Source organism: Cucumis melo, chromosome 9 (assembly GCF_025177605.1).
Source record: "Cucumis melo cultivar AY chromosome 9, USDA_Cmelo_AY_1.0, whole genome shotgun sequence".
NCBI lineage: Eukaryota > Viridiplantae > Streptophyta > Magnoliopsida > Cucurbitales > Cucurbitaceae > Cucumis > Cucumis melo.
The window spans coordinates 1,933,490-1,951,174 of NC_066865.1; the positions used below are offsets into that span (position 1 = coordinate 1,933,490).

Here is a 17,685-nt window from a genome sequence, read left to right on the forward strand (position 1 = left end):
TGAAAACTAATAGGAAAAACCTTTTAACTTTTATAGCAAAAAATATTGAAGTTCTTTGCATTTTAAAACAAAAATATAAAATAAAGTAAAATTTATGATATGATGAGGTTACAAAAAAACTCATTTACACCACACTCAAGTTGGCGAGCTCTGTCTCAAATAAATAGATTAAGTTTGAATGTTTTCAAATTTGTACAAATCTTTATTGTTGAATTGGTATTTAATTATGAAATACGTTGCTTCACACCTCTTCCAATGTTTAGATATTTTCCAATCTAGTAAGCTTCCAAATTTCAAATTGAGTTGACCATAACTTTTCCCTTTCAACAATTTGCTTAATTTTAATTCTAATTGTCATAGGAAGGTTTTTTTTTAAATCAACTCTTGGGGTCACAAATAACTACTCTACATCATCAACACAAAAAATTGAAGCAACCAATATCACTGTTTTTTCTTGAGAAAAAAGGTGTAATATTATTCAGGTTTTCTACCTTGTACTAGTCATTTATTAAACCAAATATATATCTAGATGTTGATTCCATGGCCATGGATTTGAGGAAGTACAAAGGGATTTTTTTTCTTTTTAATCTTATTCAACAAGGATTGCTTGAGATGTTGAAACCTTCCACTATAGGGGAATAAGCAACTAGACAATGAATGAAAAAAAGGTGCGAATTTAATGAAGTATAAATCCTTCACAACCAAAGAAAGTCACGACTTACAATTAAAAGATCCAAAGTTGGCAGATAACTGTCAATCAAAAACACATGAAGTCATGAGCCTACCCTTATTTTATGTGCAACTCACAAATCAATAATGCAATTCAGTATAAACCAGTGGTTATTAAGGAGCAGACGATTACCCAGAAAAAAGATAAAAAAAAACCCAAACACTATCTAACTGTGTACAGAAACCTTCCTATCAATAAAAACAGCAATCTATTTCTATGGCTACTGCAGTCTCAGCTTGCCAAGTTCATTTAGTCTTTTTCAACCTGAGCTTTATTTCCTACCACTCTATGCAGATCAGTTAGATACTTAAGTCAAGCTCAAACTCTCAGTCATAACTGACAGTGTCAAGACTCGAGAGAAGGTTTTCCATCTTGCAGGGAGATCACAGTTTCAAATGCACCAACCAAGGCCTTAACCTTGCTCTTTCGAGTTTCCACGAGTTTACTTGCGGTTTCTTCAATAACATTGTTAAACAAGCCCTGCGCATCTTTTTTCCCTTGCACATCTTGGTGCCTCAAGACAACAGTTTCTTGAGCTGTGGTATTGGTTTCACAGTCAACTTCTTTTCCTCTCTTGAAGTTCTTCCTAAGGCCATCTCCAGCCTTTTGATTCTCTGCCAACAACCTTCCACGCCTAAATTTAAGCCTTCTCGGACTATTAGTCTCAGAACGGATGTCAATAATTCTTCCCCTCCTGAAACTTACTTTTGTAGATCGAGGATCCTTTTCTTTGGATGGCAACATCCCATGATTTTGAGATCTGCCATTTTCACCACCTTCACTTGAAGCATTATCTTCTGCTTCACTGCTGCCAATTTCATCTCCTTCATAGTAAAAGTCATTCTCTGCTTCACTTTCTGTGTACTCAGATACATCTTGATCTTCTACATTTGCCAAAAGAGCTGGGGATGTTGGTGGTGAAATCGATTCAGATGACAATGATGGCGCTGCTTCCATGTTATCATTAGTTTCATCTTGATCAGGTTGCTGGAGTATTTCCTCATTTTCTATCTTAATGACATACAAGGTTTTCTCTTGGACCTCTTCACTCTGGAAAGTTTTCTCTTGGACCTCTTCACTCTGGAAGGTCTTCTCTTGGACCTCTACGCTTCGGACTTGTCCATGTTCAGATATTTTGATCATGTTACGATTTTTAAGTGGTACACCTTTCAAGTTACCGACATGCTTTCTTGCAGTTAAGTTTGCAGCTCCAGTGATAGAGTTCGAGGAATATGAACCCGTTGACACTGCCACCACTTTCTTTGCAGCTTCTTTTGATGTCTCCAACCATTTGCGCATGTTCGAATGATTTTTCTTTCTCGAGTTGTCCAGAGACCCTGCAGATCTCAATGGCTTTACCTTGATAGACCTTGGTTTCAAAATTTTATCAGACTTTTCAGGTAACTCTCTACCTTTGGCTTTTGCAAAAACTTGAACCACAGAATCTTCTTGCCTTCTAGTAGCTGCCAATGCTTCAGGCTTCAAGTTCTTTAGCGAATTTTTCGTACTTGACGTTGATGTAGGCAAAGTTCTCAGCTCATCCAACAATTTCTTCTTCCTCTCATTGACAACTTCTCTCTGCTTCGGACTAGACAGCAATTTCTTCTTCCTTTCATTTGGAACTTCTCTCTGCACTGGAGTCGGGAAGATAGGAGATTCTACTGGCAATTTAGGTTTCGAGAAAGTAGTCGAATCAGCTTCATATAATCTGGAAGTGGATGAAAGCTCAGATTTGGCCCGTGTTGTTGAAGTTATGTTCTTTCTCTCAGAAAATACCACACAATCTACTGAACTTCCACCCTCGAGTGATTTTCTTGCCCCATTTTTGGTCATTGATTGCCTTGACTTGGTTTCAGATAACCTGGAAGCCGATGACCAAGTCGAAGTTGTTTTCTTTCTCTCAGGAAGTATCACACTATCTACCGATCTTCCACCATCAAGTGATTTTCTTGCCACATTTTTGGGCAGCGGTAGTCTTGACTTGGTTTCAGATAATCTGGAGGTTGATGAAAAATCAGCACTGGCCCAAGTCGAAGTTGGGTTCTTTCTCTCAGGAAGTACAATACTATCGACAGAAATTCCACCATCAAGTGATTTTCTCCCCAAATTTTTGCGCACTGGTAGTCTCGACTTAGTTTCAAAACCGTGATTTCTTCCATATTTGCAAAAATCATGACAGGAACCGGTAGATGCTCTTAGATAATTAGGCACAAGCTTTTCTACACTATTTGAATAACTTGTGCATCCCATAGAGCTTCTTCTTGGATGAGTACCTGGAGTACCAATCATTTCGAGAGTCATCGGCACATCACCCTTCTCAGCCATCAGAATTTGAGACAGCACCTGAATAGAAACAATAACACACTAATAACTTAATAGGCTAAATAGAAAGTTCTTGACGTGGATCAATCCAAAGGCAAGAAGAATAGTAGAAACCAAAAAGGATCTAATCACAACGATAGTTTCAGAGGTCCAAAAAAATTTCCTCAAGAATCTCAGTTTGAAAAAACCAATATCGAAACTGGTAAGCATCAACAATTAGAGGTATCATATGAAACAAACAAATATATATATCAAGCAGGAAAAAAGAAAAAAAAAAGGGCTACACAAGTCTCCAACGACTGCCAACTATCATCATCCAAAAGGATACACTTTTGCTCAAAAATAGAAATTGAGTGCTCAAAATAACTCCAAGAGACATATATATAAGTACAAAAACTCATACAATAAGTACTCTCTCATCAAGGTCTTTATTTCTCCTCATGCGTTTCTTACAAGATAAAAGCTAGAAAGCAAAACAGAGACGTTATATTAATCAGCATTTATATCACCCTTTAAGACATCAATAGCACAAACGGAAAGACAGCAAAACACGACAAATCTTAAATTAAATGCAACAATTTACATCCAAGGCAAAAAATGAATCCATTATCAGCATAGATGAAAACGTCCTTCTGAAAAGGATTCAGTTTATTCCCCACAAGCTTCATGAACAATGAACAAGAAACGCCATTTCACTTTTGTAAAACATCCAACAACGGAAGCAAAATAATTTGAAGACGTAAATAAAAATGTCAGTATGAAATCACAAGAAAGAAGACAAAGGTTGTCTTCTCCCTGGAACTCTGCCATAGAGTGAACAGGAAATGCTAGAAACAGACAAGCTCGCACACAGGACAAACATCACTAATGCTTCGACAAACTCAAAAGTTTGAGAAGAAACAAGAAAGAAGCTGACAAAATCAACCCATAATAATTCGAGACGGTGCCAATCCCTTCCAATTCCAATACATTAATCTTAAACTGAAAAACAGAGCACAACCCAGATCAAGTCCAATGACATTCCATTAAAATAGTCAATAATCATAGCAATCAACGTCACAAAACAGGAAGAAAACAGGATATGGCTATTAATTAAACACCTAAAGGGCATATTTCCAGACAAACCAGCATATCGATGATTCGCAAACCGAACAGGAAAAAAAAAATCACAACCCCATTTCAGAAATAAATCAAAATGATCCATTATTTCCTTACCGAATAAAAAAACCGCGTCAGAGAGGCACAACTTAGAATCGAATGATATGGGTTCTCGTTATTGGGCAAGAAAAACGAAAACCCTTGTCTTGAAATCACCAGGAAGCAAAGAAAAAGGAAACCCAAGAGGAAGAAACGAATGAATGAATTGAATACGGCGCTGAAAATGGAAGCAATGGGAAGAAAGAATTAAAAAAGGGGTCCAGTCTTTTAGAGTCGAGCGTGTCTTGGGAATTCCATTAATTGTTTAATGAAGAACAAAAAAGTCGGTTTGGATTCGCTTTGGAGATCGTGCAAGCAACTGTGTACTACTATTTCTTCCCCGTTCGGTAGGCTTTTCTTATTCATCTCCGCGTTGGTTACACACAGAATGTAACTTCAAAAAGAAAAAAAAAAAAAAAAAAAAAAAAAAAAAAAAGGAGAAATAGAGAGAGAGAGAGAGAGAGAGAGAGAGAGAGAGAGAGAGAGAGAGAGAGAGAGAGAGAGAAAAGGGTCCCTCCAAAAGGAATCGGTTGCAGTGGGGAGAAAAAAAGGAACTTGCTCTGATTTTGGGGGAACCCAAGAAACCGAATCCAATCAATATTGAATAAATTCAATATTCAATGTTGGTTTGGTCTGGTTGATGAAAAAAAAACCAAAACTTTGGTGGAAATTAAAAATATTTCATAGAAAACATAAATGGGTTTTGTTCAAAATTTAATTTTCAATCTTCCATAGATGGTATTTGCTCAATTTCCCAAAGAAATCCATCTTGACATTAATTTTGCTTTCTTATAAGGGAAATTACCTCTTCCCCCAAGTTTTTGCATCTAATTTATCCTAAATTTAAACAATTAAAATATATTACCTAATATAATTATATAACATAAATATAATTCAACCGACATAAAACATAAGTTTGACAATTAACTTTGAATTATCTTCTTCTATTTGAAAATAGTTTTGATCCTTTCTAAGGCCTACTAAATTTTATATATCAATATCATTTAAGTTTTCTTAACTTCGAATTTAATGTCCTAAACAATATGGTTAGACCTAATTTGTAAAGTTAATACTTTTAGTTATTAATTTTGTAACTCATCATCTAAATGGGGAAAACCAAGTTGTTACTTTCAAATTTCTAAGTACACAACAATAAATAAGGTCCAATTTTTCTCTTTTCTAAAATATTACTATTCCCTCAAATTTTGTTTTTCAACCACAAGAAAATAATGATAATGAGGGAACAACTTTGGTGTCCCATAACTTTTTATTGTTTTTTCTTTTAATTATTTTGAAAAGATGCATATGGGGTAGATTGTTGCCATCCCACCTTTCACAAAGAAAAAGGAAATTAAAGAGCTCACACATTTGGATATGATGAAATTAATTGGTCAAGTGGAATTTTCCTAATTCCAATGTTGGATAGATATCCTTCCAAATTTCCACATCAAAAGTATTTTGTAGGTTTTCAATTTTAATTTTGTATCCAAAAACTTGTGCATTTAAGAATATTTAATACATTTCTAAACCATGAAAGATTAGGACTTGTATGGTATATTAGATAATAAAATTAAACTTTAATGTCTTATTAAACTCTAAATTTTCAATTCAGTGAATATTTTTTAAAGAAAATATCGATAAAAATCTATTTAAGACAAAGTTGAAATTTTAAGGACCTCTTAAATATAAAAAACTATTAAACAATTTTTAAAGATCAAATACCAAATAAATACAAAACTTTAAAAGTTCGTAAATTTGTTAAATATGTTTCAAAGTTTAATAACTAAATAGATGGAAATAAAATCCGTAAACTAAACTTTTGACTCCAAAAGATAAAATGCAACGAGTAGGCAGTAAGTAAGGTAAAAAATGTCCTATTGACTTTATCGAAGAAGATTTTAATATTATAGAAAAATATATACATAGAAATGAATATACTCTTCATTACAATATATTATATGGTCAAATATTTTATAAAAGTCACTTAATCTCCCAATTTTTGTAAAGGATATGGATGGTGATTGGTCAATTAACATCAAGAAAGATGAAACAATTATGACTAATTCAAAATCCTTTCTAGGTTGAAAGTTTATTTTTACATAGAGGGTCAAAAATGAAAGTGATCAATTACAATAACCTAACTTGATTGTGACAAAATCTTCCACATTTTTTTTATTATTATTTGTATGGTTGGTAGGTTGACCATCTGTTTTCTCTACTTGCTTGCTTGGGTGTTTTCCCTATTTAGACTTTGGCACTAAGGAAAGCTTCTAACTTACTATAAATAAAACATCTCTTTGTTTGGTTCTCATTTCATAAAACAATTATTCTATTGTAGATCAATCATTTTCTTAACAAAATAGGTTATAAGACGGTCGAGGAGAAAGATCCAATTTAATCCTTAAACTCTAAAAGACCCTAAATATTAAGGTTAGATCAAACTCTCGAGATTTTTTAGTCTATCAATGATAAATTTTGCTATACCTACAATTCTTTAAGAATGTTGTTATAGATGCAAATATTAACCCTAAGGAACCGTTTGAAACCCGTAATGAAAAGAGTATGCGATGTAATACAAAACTCACGTTTAGATTGAGCATTTTGGACCCGATTTGTAATATACAAAACTCATTTCATTTTCGAAACTTTCAATCCAACCCTTCGATCTCATTTTCATTATGCTCTTGAAAGAATACACCTCAGATTTTCAATACTCCCTACTACATATTTTGGCTCCCCAAAGAGACTACCCACCTCATATATCCTTGTGTTTATTAGGTCTCTAAATTTTCAAAACAATAGATTCACCGACTTTTAATTTTGTGACTAATATGTAAACTTTCACAATGTCTAATATGTCCCTCAATCATCAATCTTGATTCCATAGATTCCTAACATACTCAACGTTATTAAAAAATGTTTAATAGATGAAAAAAATGTATTAACCTATTACCTATTCAACTTTTGAATTTGAAAGTTGATATCAACCTGAAAAAACCATTCAATCTTTCTACTTTCTTCCATAAGCAAACTAGTTTTGTAGAATAGCCTCTGAAGTTTGGAAACATAAAAGAATGCAAAGTAGTATGCAACCATGAATTGTGCACTATATACTTTCTTCTAATTGGATATCAAATCACTTTCTATATTCTTCTTTTTCTCATTGGAAATAACAGATTACCTTCTAAATGTCAAAGATAGACCATTGGTTGGTGAATCTACATTACTGAATTATATATGAGTGTGCTAAACTTTACCTGGTATCTTTGAGACATTGTCTTCCCTAGGCTACCTTTTTCTGCCTGATACCGTCTTTTTCACGGCTCCGACCGATACTAAGAACTGGTCAAGTGATGATAAGGTCTTCATATCATCTGGTGGAAAGTAACTGGCAGCCTTCCCCATGAGTGATGCAAAGAGAATAGAGAGTGAAGGTCGGTTGACGTATCGCTCGCCCAAAAGGTCGTCGAGAAATCCGAATGCAGTTAAGAAATCAGAACTACTTGCATTTACTGGAGCTGCAAAGTGAGCAGGGATGATTCTCTTGAACTTCCAATCTCGGACGATTCTATCAATCCAGTCCCTTACCTGAAAGCAGAATTAGTATGAGATATTAAAAGGTAATATAGATTTACAGAACTTTTATAATCCTTTTGCATATATGGTTTTCAAGGAGAAAATTTGTGACATGTGGTTAATTACCTTTTCAGGAACTTTGCTGAAGACAAGAGTCTTTACTATGGGTGAAACAATAAGCTTTTGTGACATTTGAGCAAAGCTAGCATTAGGTTCCAAGAGATTTGAAGGCCCAAGGAACAATATCTGAAGAACCATTCTTTCCCACCCTGCATTACCAGTCCCCAGTTCATCAAACATAACTTAAATTATTCTTGATTTTATCGTAATAGAGCAAAACTAAGCAATAATTCTTGAGATGAAGGCAGAGGACTGGACCTTTTTGACGGTTGATCTTGTTGTCAACAACTGGTTCTTCAGGGACTTCCTTTCCCTTACTTAGTAGTTTTACTGCCAAACCGTTCTTTGCTGACGCCAACAACGATTCTTTGCTAATGCATTCGGGTGGCTGTCTAGGGACAAAGATCACAGCATCTGTCACCAGCAGTGTTTTTGATCGCTTATGATAAAAAGCAACCTCCACATATGGTCCAATCCCTGCAACAAACGAGCAAGTTAAGTTTTCAATAGTAACTAAGAGATTCAACTTAATAATTTGTGGGTAATTTTTATTACCAACTTCTGGCGAGCTTAAGACTTTCTGTTCAATCTCATCGGCCCATGGAGCAGATAAATCCTCGTCTTTCAATGTTTTAGCTCCAAAAATCCCCAAAAATTCCAATGGCAAGTTCAACGGCCAACTCCATTGCCTTGGTGCCACCCATATCTGAGCACGTGGGAACTTTCTCGAAAACGGCCCGACAAAAATTTTGTGCTCATATGCAAATGTTGGTAAAATAATGTATTCTACAGGAGCATCCAACTCTTTCAGAAGCTGTCAAGAGGAGAAAACTCCGCAACTTACATACAAGTCTCGTAGTTCTAATCTACAAACTTAAGCTGAAAGATAAGAATAAATTCAATGTCCACCCCTACACGTGTGTACCATTCAATAAAACAGGGAGGCAACAACATCCTTCTAATACCTTGCCACGAATCTCAACTACACATGGTGACATATGAGAATAGGTAAATGCAAATCCTACCGTCTTGTTTGACCTAAAAATTTAAATTAATCGGTGAGTAGATTTAATACTATTTCATCTATTAATCCACTCAAATATGTAAAGGACCAACGAGTGAATCCAATTACCAACAATTCATTTCAATAATAATTGAAGAGAAAAAAAATATTACAAGAGTTTGAAAACCGGACCTTTTAAACCTAAATTTGATAACATCTTAAATAAAATGAACTTATGCTAATCAGTGAATATAAAATTAACAGAATTGAAGTAGAAAAAGGACCTGAATACACTCCTTGGTGGGAGCAATGGGTGCATGGACCCATAAGCCACCAGATTTGAGTTTGATGACTGTCATCCTAATGTTTGTTGAGACACTACTGAAACCCAACGCTTGTTCTTGCTCAAAAAGCCATATAGAACCTTTCACAGCCTAAAAAAACAAACGAAAGATTTAAAAAATTCAATCCCACACAAGCTGAAAATACTAATAACATGTACCCACATACACATATCTTCAATTATACCATATTATCAATAGATTCCATCAAATCAAACAGACCCAGATGAAGAAATGAGAGAAAAGGGGAAATGGTTAAACGTTTAACCTCAGTTCTTATAGTACGGCGATTAAGAAAGGGGCCAAGAGGAAAAGGGAATCCAGTGAAATTGAAGTAGAATCTTTCACTGACATTTCCTTCGCTACTACTAGATGAAGTGGCGGAAGCAACAATTAAACCTAGAGGATGAAGTTTCGTCCTCGATTTAGTGAAACCCTTAAACGAGCGGCCAAGAAAACTGGGAACAGGGTCTTTGCGAGAGAATGGGTTTTGCCATAAAATGGCAGATTTGGGGGAAGAAACAGCAATGGCTGCTGTCATTTCTCTTTAACAAATTTGTTCGTTTTTTCGTTTACTTTCACTCTTTCGCTGAAGGTTTCTTGGTTCTTCGAAGAAGATACAGATTGAGTGGCAAACTCCAGGTTGAACTTTCGACACGTGGAGGATCGTTGTTCGTTTTTGCCAGGTGGAATTTTTAATTAATTTTATATTTATTGTGGATGGTATAAATTATTATTATATAAACGAATATATTATGGAACTTACGAGAAGAATCTCCACCTGCTTGAATGAAGATTATTGGGCCGGCCCTATCCAAATTATTAGCCCATTTGACTTTTTGAACCGATTAAAATCGTTGACTCAATAATTTACCTTAAATATTCAAATATTTATAAAACGATAATTTACATAAACTCGTGTAAAAAAAAAAAAAAAAATTAAAGCTCATGAAATTATTTTTTTCATAAATTTCATATGTGTCCTTTATTGTTTTCTAATATTGTGGGATAATTATTCACTTCATTTATTTTTCTCTTCTTTACGATTTATTCTTCTTCAATTCATATTATTAATTTTTCCAAATTATTACTTCTTCTTTTTCATATTCTCAATTCTTGTTGGGTGTGATTTATTTATTTCCTCTTCCAGAATTTCTTTCTTCTTCTTCATCTCTCATCTTCTTTTTTTCCTTTTTAGTACAAGATCTAAATGATATTGGTACACGATTGTTGTACCAATATCTAAACAATCAATTGTCTATTCTAGATAAACAAAAATAAACCACTATCACTAATAGATCGTTTAGATTTTATAAAAGATTGTTTAGACTAGGTACAATGGTACAAAATTGTGTATTAGGATCGTTTAAATTTGGTACAAGATCATTTAGACTAGGTACAAGAGTACATGATCGTTTAGATTGAGGTATAAAATCATTTTTTTGGAATTTATGTCCTAAAACTCGTATTTTGTAGTTAAAACTATATTCTATTAAATAAAGTGGTTATTATGACTTATTACTGAAAATAGAATACTATAATCTTAAATCCAATTAACTAAGGTCCCAAGGCTATCTAGTATACACTTGAACTTTATGTAGAGACATAAACATGAATCAAGTTCGAGTTTATAGCTCAAATGATCTATAGTGTATGAATAAGGTTGGTCGCTTTATTTTGAAAAAGCTATGAATGTGACCGTTTTGTAGTTAGTACAAACGAAGTGATCCTAAATCGTTCATGTGGACACATGAAAGTGGGGGCATCCTATGTAAAGAGTTTACATAAGACCGGAACCAAGAAATAATCACTTTTAAGTTATAACATTGTTGACTATATAAACTGATTATTTCGATTATGATGACATAGGTAACTTAATCTTAATCTTGAGCTAACTATAAACTTTGGTTCAAACGGTATTATCCTTAGATCTGCATGGGTGAGGGCAGCTCAATGACGTTGGCCCAATAAGCCTCCAATTTCAGGGATAAGACCGGGTGGATGACTAAGGACATAGGGTGCAATATGTAATTTACTTCTACCCACTTTAGGGTTAGTAGATAGGTTGTTCCCTTAACGACTAAATCCAATTCTTGAACAAGGGATCCACCCTCTCATTGGTCCGAGAAGGATTCGGTTTATAGGTTGGACCTTAAATCAATTGTTCAATAGTGGATCAGTGGATCTTGAGGAACAAGATGTAGTCTCGGGGGTAAAACGGTATTTTAACCCAATTGAGGTTACGAACAACCTGTGAAGGATTAACTTACTCATCATGATTATATCAAATGGGCACAAATATATCTATAGTGAGGGGTGTGCAACTACGGGATTTTAGTGGAATGACCTGTTAGTTAACGAATGTTGATTAGCTCGGTCTAAAAGGGTTTAGCCAGTTAATCTCGGATTGTTGGAGCTCACGATCTATAGGTCCATTAGGTTCCCCTGCTAGCTCATACGGAATTAACTTAGAACAATATGTTGGAATAATTCGAATTGTTCGAATTAAGTAGGGAGAGAGAAATCGATGAATATATGTGATATAGTCATTGGTTATAAGGCTTTATGTTTAAATGTGATTTAAATGTTAAAAATATGAATATGGATTCATATTTGAAAGCTCAAAATTGATGGAAATGGTCAAAGTTGTGAAAAGTCAAAATATTGACTTTTGACTTTGAAAAGGCAAACTTTGACCGATTTTATATTCAAACGTGATTTGAATTTCAAAAAAATGAATGCGGATTCATGCTCGAGAGGTCGAAATTAGTCAAGAAGGACAAAATGGTAAAAAGTCAAAATGTTGACTTTTGACTTAAAAAAGTCAAAGTTTGACTTTGACTAGAATGGTCAAATGACCATTTTGCCCCTTGACCAAAGTTAGTGGAAAATCCAACATTTTGTTGGATAATCCCACTAACTCTTAGTGAGCTATGTGGAAGCTCATGGTAATGACACCAAGTCCACTAGGAGAAAATGGAATGGTGAATTAATCCACTAATGGTTAGTGGATTGTAAGGTGTTGGGCTTTGGTGATTCAATTACATGCAAAAATGGCATGTAATTAGTCTATTTAAGGGGCAATTTTCAAATTGAAGAAGATTTTTGTCATTTTGTAATTTTGAATTATAAATTAACCTAAACTTTTTCTCTCTCCCAAAATCTCAAACCCTAAAATTCCTTCTCCAATTTGCATCCATCTTTCTTTATTTCCCTCGTTGAACGGGTCCCACAACCCGGTTCTAAGTCTGGAGTATAGCTGGTCAACTCTAGTGGTGGTTCGATTCGAGTTCGGGAGAAGATTTGGAGCTTCGAGAAGCTACAAAGGTAAGTGTTTTATCTTAACCCTAACTAGTGTAATTAAGGTTTTTTGTCTTAAACATGTCAACATCTAAATTAGTTTAGATGCATCTAGGGTAAAATTTTGATCCTGTTTTCCTCTGCGTTCCTGTGCTTTCTATAGTTTTCCACGTGTATGTGATCGATTAATTACAAGATGTTTTTGTTCGCAAGCTGGTAGGTTTTTCCTTTTTCAAAATTGTTATATACATTGTTCTATTTTAAAAAAACTTCTTTATAAAATGCACTTTTTTTTGTCTCATCAAACCAAACATAGATCAATAAAAATGAATAAATTTTATTGTCAATTTTACTCCACTAAAAGCTAATTTTTTTTATTACCGATATCCACCGATGACTATTCTATTTAATACAAGTTTATTGTGAAATTAAATTTATTAATGATGGATGACGTTATAAAAAAATTAACATAAGTTTTAATGATTATATTAAGTTAACGTTGTTTAAACATTACCTAACATTTCGAATCTTAGGTAAATTACAAAAATGTCTTTAAGTAATTTTATTATCTGTTTAAAAAATTATTTGTCGTCTTTTAAAACATAAATCTTTGATAAAAACTATTTGAGGAACTGAGTTTATTAGAATGTTGGATAGAAAACGTGACTTAAAATAATGCAACAAGTGATATGAAACAATGTAGCAGGGTTCAAGTTTTAAAGTGCATGACTATGGTAATATTACGTCAACATTGTTTAAACATTACCTAACATATTTAATCTTAGTAAATTATAAAAATGTCTGTAAGTGAGTTTGTTACTTGTTTAAAAAATACTAATCGCCTTCCAAAACATAGATCTTTGACAAACTTTTGAAAACTATCATTGAAATTGAAGTTTATTAGAATGTTGGATAGAAAACGAGAGTTAAAACAAACGTAATAGCTAGGTAATATGAAAAGCCATAGCAGGATTCGAGTTTTGAGGTTGCATGATTATGGTTTGCGATCGATTTAACTTTACCGTTAAGATTAGTAGGTTGATGTGTAAATGTTGATTTAGAATTTGTATTATTCAAATTTTAGGGAAGAGAGAGGGCGATTGTGACCGATTGAGAATCTTTTCCATTTGCATTAATGCTTGAAAATTAGCTTTTTCCCCATTCCATATAGTTTTCATTCTATTTTTATATTATTTTTGTTGTTTTCTTTATATATGTCTTTGTCCATATAAATATTTACTCCACAATTTATATGCAACGACAAATAACATTTTATTATTTATGCATAAAATGAATAAAATGAGAAAAGAAAGGAAAACATTTCTAATTTTTGCCAATTTGAAATGCTTCTTCAATAACTACTTTTATGTATTTTCAATTAGAAAAAAAAAAACACACATTTTATAATTCTTAAAATTTAATATTTCGAAATTTATGGATGAAATAGAAATTAGACTCAAACCTCAACATTGAAATTATTTATATATACAACATCGTATAACATAAATGTCAAATAAAAATAGATTCAAATGGTAAGGTTTACTTGAAAAGATTTTCTTTTTAATTTTCTCTTTTGAAAATTACCTATATTATGGTAGTAAACATTAATAAAGTTACCTCTCACCCACAATCAAAATCAGACTTTGAAAGTTTAAGCTTTATTTGATAAACATCTAAGGGTGCACATGGAGGAGGGAAAAAGTTAGGAAAATGATTATAATAATCCTAGTATTATGATAATATGTGTTTGGGGGCAAGATTATTATTGGTAGTGTTATGGTAATATGCGTTTGGGGGAAAGAATATAAAAATTAGTGTTATGATAGTATGTGCTTGAAAGAGGGATTATTATAGTAGTGTTATAATAATATGTATTTGAGAGAAGTGTTATGATTGCTGTAATTTAAAAAAACAATAATATAATTTAGATTATGTTATTCGAGTAGGGTAACGTATGGTTGTAAGAAAAGAAAAGAGAGGAGAAAATAGAGTTATTGGGGGATTGGGATTAGGATAACCTTAATCCTTGTTTATCATAACTCATGTTTGGCCCAATTGCCTAACCCTTTTTTTCCTAATTTTTATAAATATGTACGCTCCTTCTCCAAATTTATTACTCGTGGTTTTCACATTTTCTACATAGAATTCTCAACCATTTTTTCGAAAAGAAACATGACTTGAAAGAAAAAAAAAACTATTGTTTTTAGTTCTTATTTCAATTACACCCTTAAAATATAAACAACAAAACATAGAAACCAATAGATATGAAACAAAGGTTAGTTCAGCCTTTTTTAAAAAAAAAAAAACCAAACATATCCTAAAGTAGTAGTTTATGTTTTTAGAATTTAAGTCAGAGATTTCAATTGTTTCTTAAAAAGTTACAAAAAACCGTAACTAATATATATTTTAGAAAAAAAAACATAAAGAACTTGTTCCAAAACCTAGAAACTTAAAATCGTTAAATATGGCAAATTAAAAACTTAAAAAGATGAAACACAAACTAATAAAAAATCGTAATTTTAATAGGAAAAGAAGATAGTAGGAATCAAAATTGTAAATGATAAGAGAAATAATTGGTAAGGAGATGTACTAAATATATTTGGTAGGGTACGGAAGAAGGGATATGATGATGATTATACTTTATGACCATATAACGTAACATTACAATTATAATTAACCAAAGTGAGATAGAAAATAATATATCATAATAATAATAATAAAGTTTGTCTTTTTCATAAAATCCACAATTAGAAGCAAATTCGATTCAAAACTTATTGATATCGATCTGTTTTTGTTAAAAAGAAATCACAAAAACTTACAAAATTATGTGGAAGGACCCATTCGTAGTTGTAGGGTTGTGATGTGAAACTTCACGTGTAGAAACAAACAACCAAAGACATCCGTGGCGGCACACAAGTTATGTAATTCATTTATGTGTGGTTGCAAAATTTTAACATACACAACATAAATATATGTAAAAGAATGTGCCACAATTACCTTTCGCTGTCATTTGTGACGTAAAGAGGTTTAATTTCGTCGACGTATATATTCGTAAAATAAAGAGCTTAACATTAAAGTCTTTTTTCTAACTTTTCTATAAATAGTCGTAAAACGTCAAAAAGAACATCTTTTATTTAATTACTTATATTATATGGTCAAAAGAACAATATATATAAAACATTGAAAGAAAGAAAAAGTATTGACATAAATTGAAATTTTTCAAATTATATATATATATATATATATATATATAGAACGAGCCAGCTACGAAGCACATATATTTTGTGTGAGGCAAAGAATTTGCATCAAATACGTATGATATGTTTTTTTTATAAGTGATTTGGTGTATTTGTGTTTATACTGACGTATCTAGCACACGTCTTATACGCACAATTCGACGTATCTATTTTTATGTTGACATTTTTTTAAAATAAAAAAGATGAGCAACTCATTTAATATTTCACAACTCGAAACAAAACAATCTATTTAAAATGTTTATTATCTTGTCGAAAGTTAAAAGAAAAAAAGAAAAAAAAAAGTAAAAAGGTCAAACTTTAGAATCATTTTATCTTCATATAACTCTCTTGAATATTCTTCAACAATTTAACGAACATTTGTTAGGTTATCTCCGTACTTTTCCTCTAATATATTCTTCCTTTTCTTTGATTCATTTGTTATTTTCTCTTCTTGCATTCTGTTAACTATTGTACTCCCATAATTTTGATGTTATCTTTTTTCTATTATCGTGTTTGTATTGTGTACTTCATACCATTGTCATTAATTTGACATTCTATGATTTTTATGGATTTAGTGAATTGCATTTAGTATCTTTATGTTAAATTTTTCTATATCCATCAATATTTTTCTAAAAGAAAAAAAAAATTCAAACGTATTATTTTCTTAGTTTTTTTTAGAAATTGACGAATCGTCGTATCCTATTATATCCATATATCTTGTACATGTATCTATGTTTCATCGAAGCTAAAAGATCGAATCTTCCACCAGAAAAGTAAAAGGTTCAATTATTGTCTAGTGATGCTGACTTTCATCATCTTTCAAATTATTAGCTGCACAACTATTTATTCTTTTGAAAAAGTATTTTAAAAATAATTTGCATAACTAATCACGTTACGGTCGCTTTTGTGAACAATAGATATTCGTCTAGGCGTGACATTATCGTTATCCTCAAAGAAAGATTTTGTTCATCAAAAACACATTCTCGTTTACCCTTTTTTTCCGTTACTATCTCCGTCTCAATTTTGTTTATTAAACAAAATAAATAAATAAGATTTTTTTTTTATTTCCCAATATTTTAAGATTCATTATACATCTATATTGTAAATTCAGTTTGTGGTATTATTTTATTGTTGCATTTTTTTTCAGAAAAAAAAAAAGAAAAATAATTATCTATAAACCTAAATTATATATATATATATATATATATATATATATAATAGCGTTTTAAATAAATATTTCAAATTAGAAGTTTAGTTTATACACTTTATTTATTATTATCTAAATGAATTATTGTAATTTATTAATACTTTAATATTTTTAAATTAACGTAATATAAATGTTAATCTTTCTGTCTAACGTCAAATTATAATAGAATTTTTTTTTCTTTCTTTATTTTTTCGTCAAAACAAATATAACTTAACTCAAATGGCAAATGAGTATTTTGTAACTACGAGATAGGTGGTTTGAACTTCTCCGAAAAATTTAATCAAACTTCTTTTTTTTTTTTAATTCACTGCCTTTATTTTTTTTCTAGATATCAAAATTAAAAAATTAATTAAACACAATAATTAAATTGAATTAAAAAGAAAAAAGAAAATGGACCGATCCCCTAAAAGAAAACTCAAAAGTATATGCTAAAGTAATGTTTTTTATTTGGTGTGTGTGCACATGACACGTGTCAGTATATACTACACAATGTAAAATCTCTATACTAAATTACGAAAAGAGAAAATATTTGGATTCTCAAATATTCATTCACATGATCATCATTTACATATACAATTAATTAATTATATGGCAGTCCTTTTAAAAAAAAACTATGGAAAAAAAGTAGGTTGTTCTTTTGTATTCAATCAAGA

At 31.8% G+C, this 17,685-nt stretch overlaps 2 protein-coding genes across 2 annotated transcripts; both read right to left on the minus strand.

Annotated features, from left to right (window-relative positions):
* Nucleotides 1-675: 675 nt before the first annotated feature.
* LOC103498520 (uncharacterized) lies at nucleotides 676-4,708 on the minus strand. Its single transcript, XM_008461141.3, has 2 exons — nucleotides 4,268-4,708; nucleotides 676-3,073 (listed from the first exon to the last, which is right to left on the minus strand). The coding sequence occupies exon 2, from the start codon at nucleotides 3,053-3,055 to the stop codon at nucleotides 1,076-1,078; it is 1,980 nt and encodes a 659-aa protein (XP_008459363.2). The 5' UTR covers nucleotides 3,056-3,073; nucleotides 4,268-4,708; the 3' UTR covers nucleotides 676-1,075.
* A 2,623-nt stretch (nucleotides 4,709-7,331) lies between these two features.
* LOC103498519 (uncharacterized) lies at nucleotides 7,332-9,957 on the minus strand. Its single transcript, XM_008461140.3, has 6 exons — nucleotides 9,558-9,957; nucleotides 9,233-9,382; nucleotides 8,501-8,759; nucleotides 8,204-8,422; nucleotides 7,952-8,094; nucleotides 7,332-7,837 (listed from the first exon to the last, which is right to left on the minus strand). The coding sequence occupies exons 1-6, from the start codon at nucleotides 9,828-9,830 to the stop codon at nucleotides 7,538-7,540; spliced, it is 1,344 nt and encodes a 447-aa protein (XP_008459362.1). The 5' UTR covers nucleotides 9,831-9,957; the 3' UTR covers nucleotides 7,332-7,537.
* Between the last annotated feature and the right edge of the window lie 7,728 nt (nucleotides 9,958-17,685).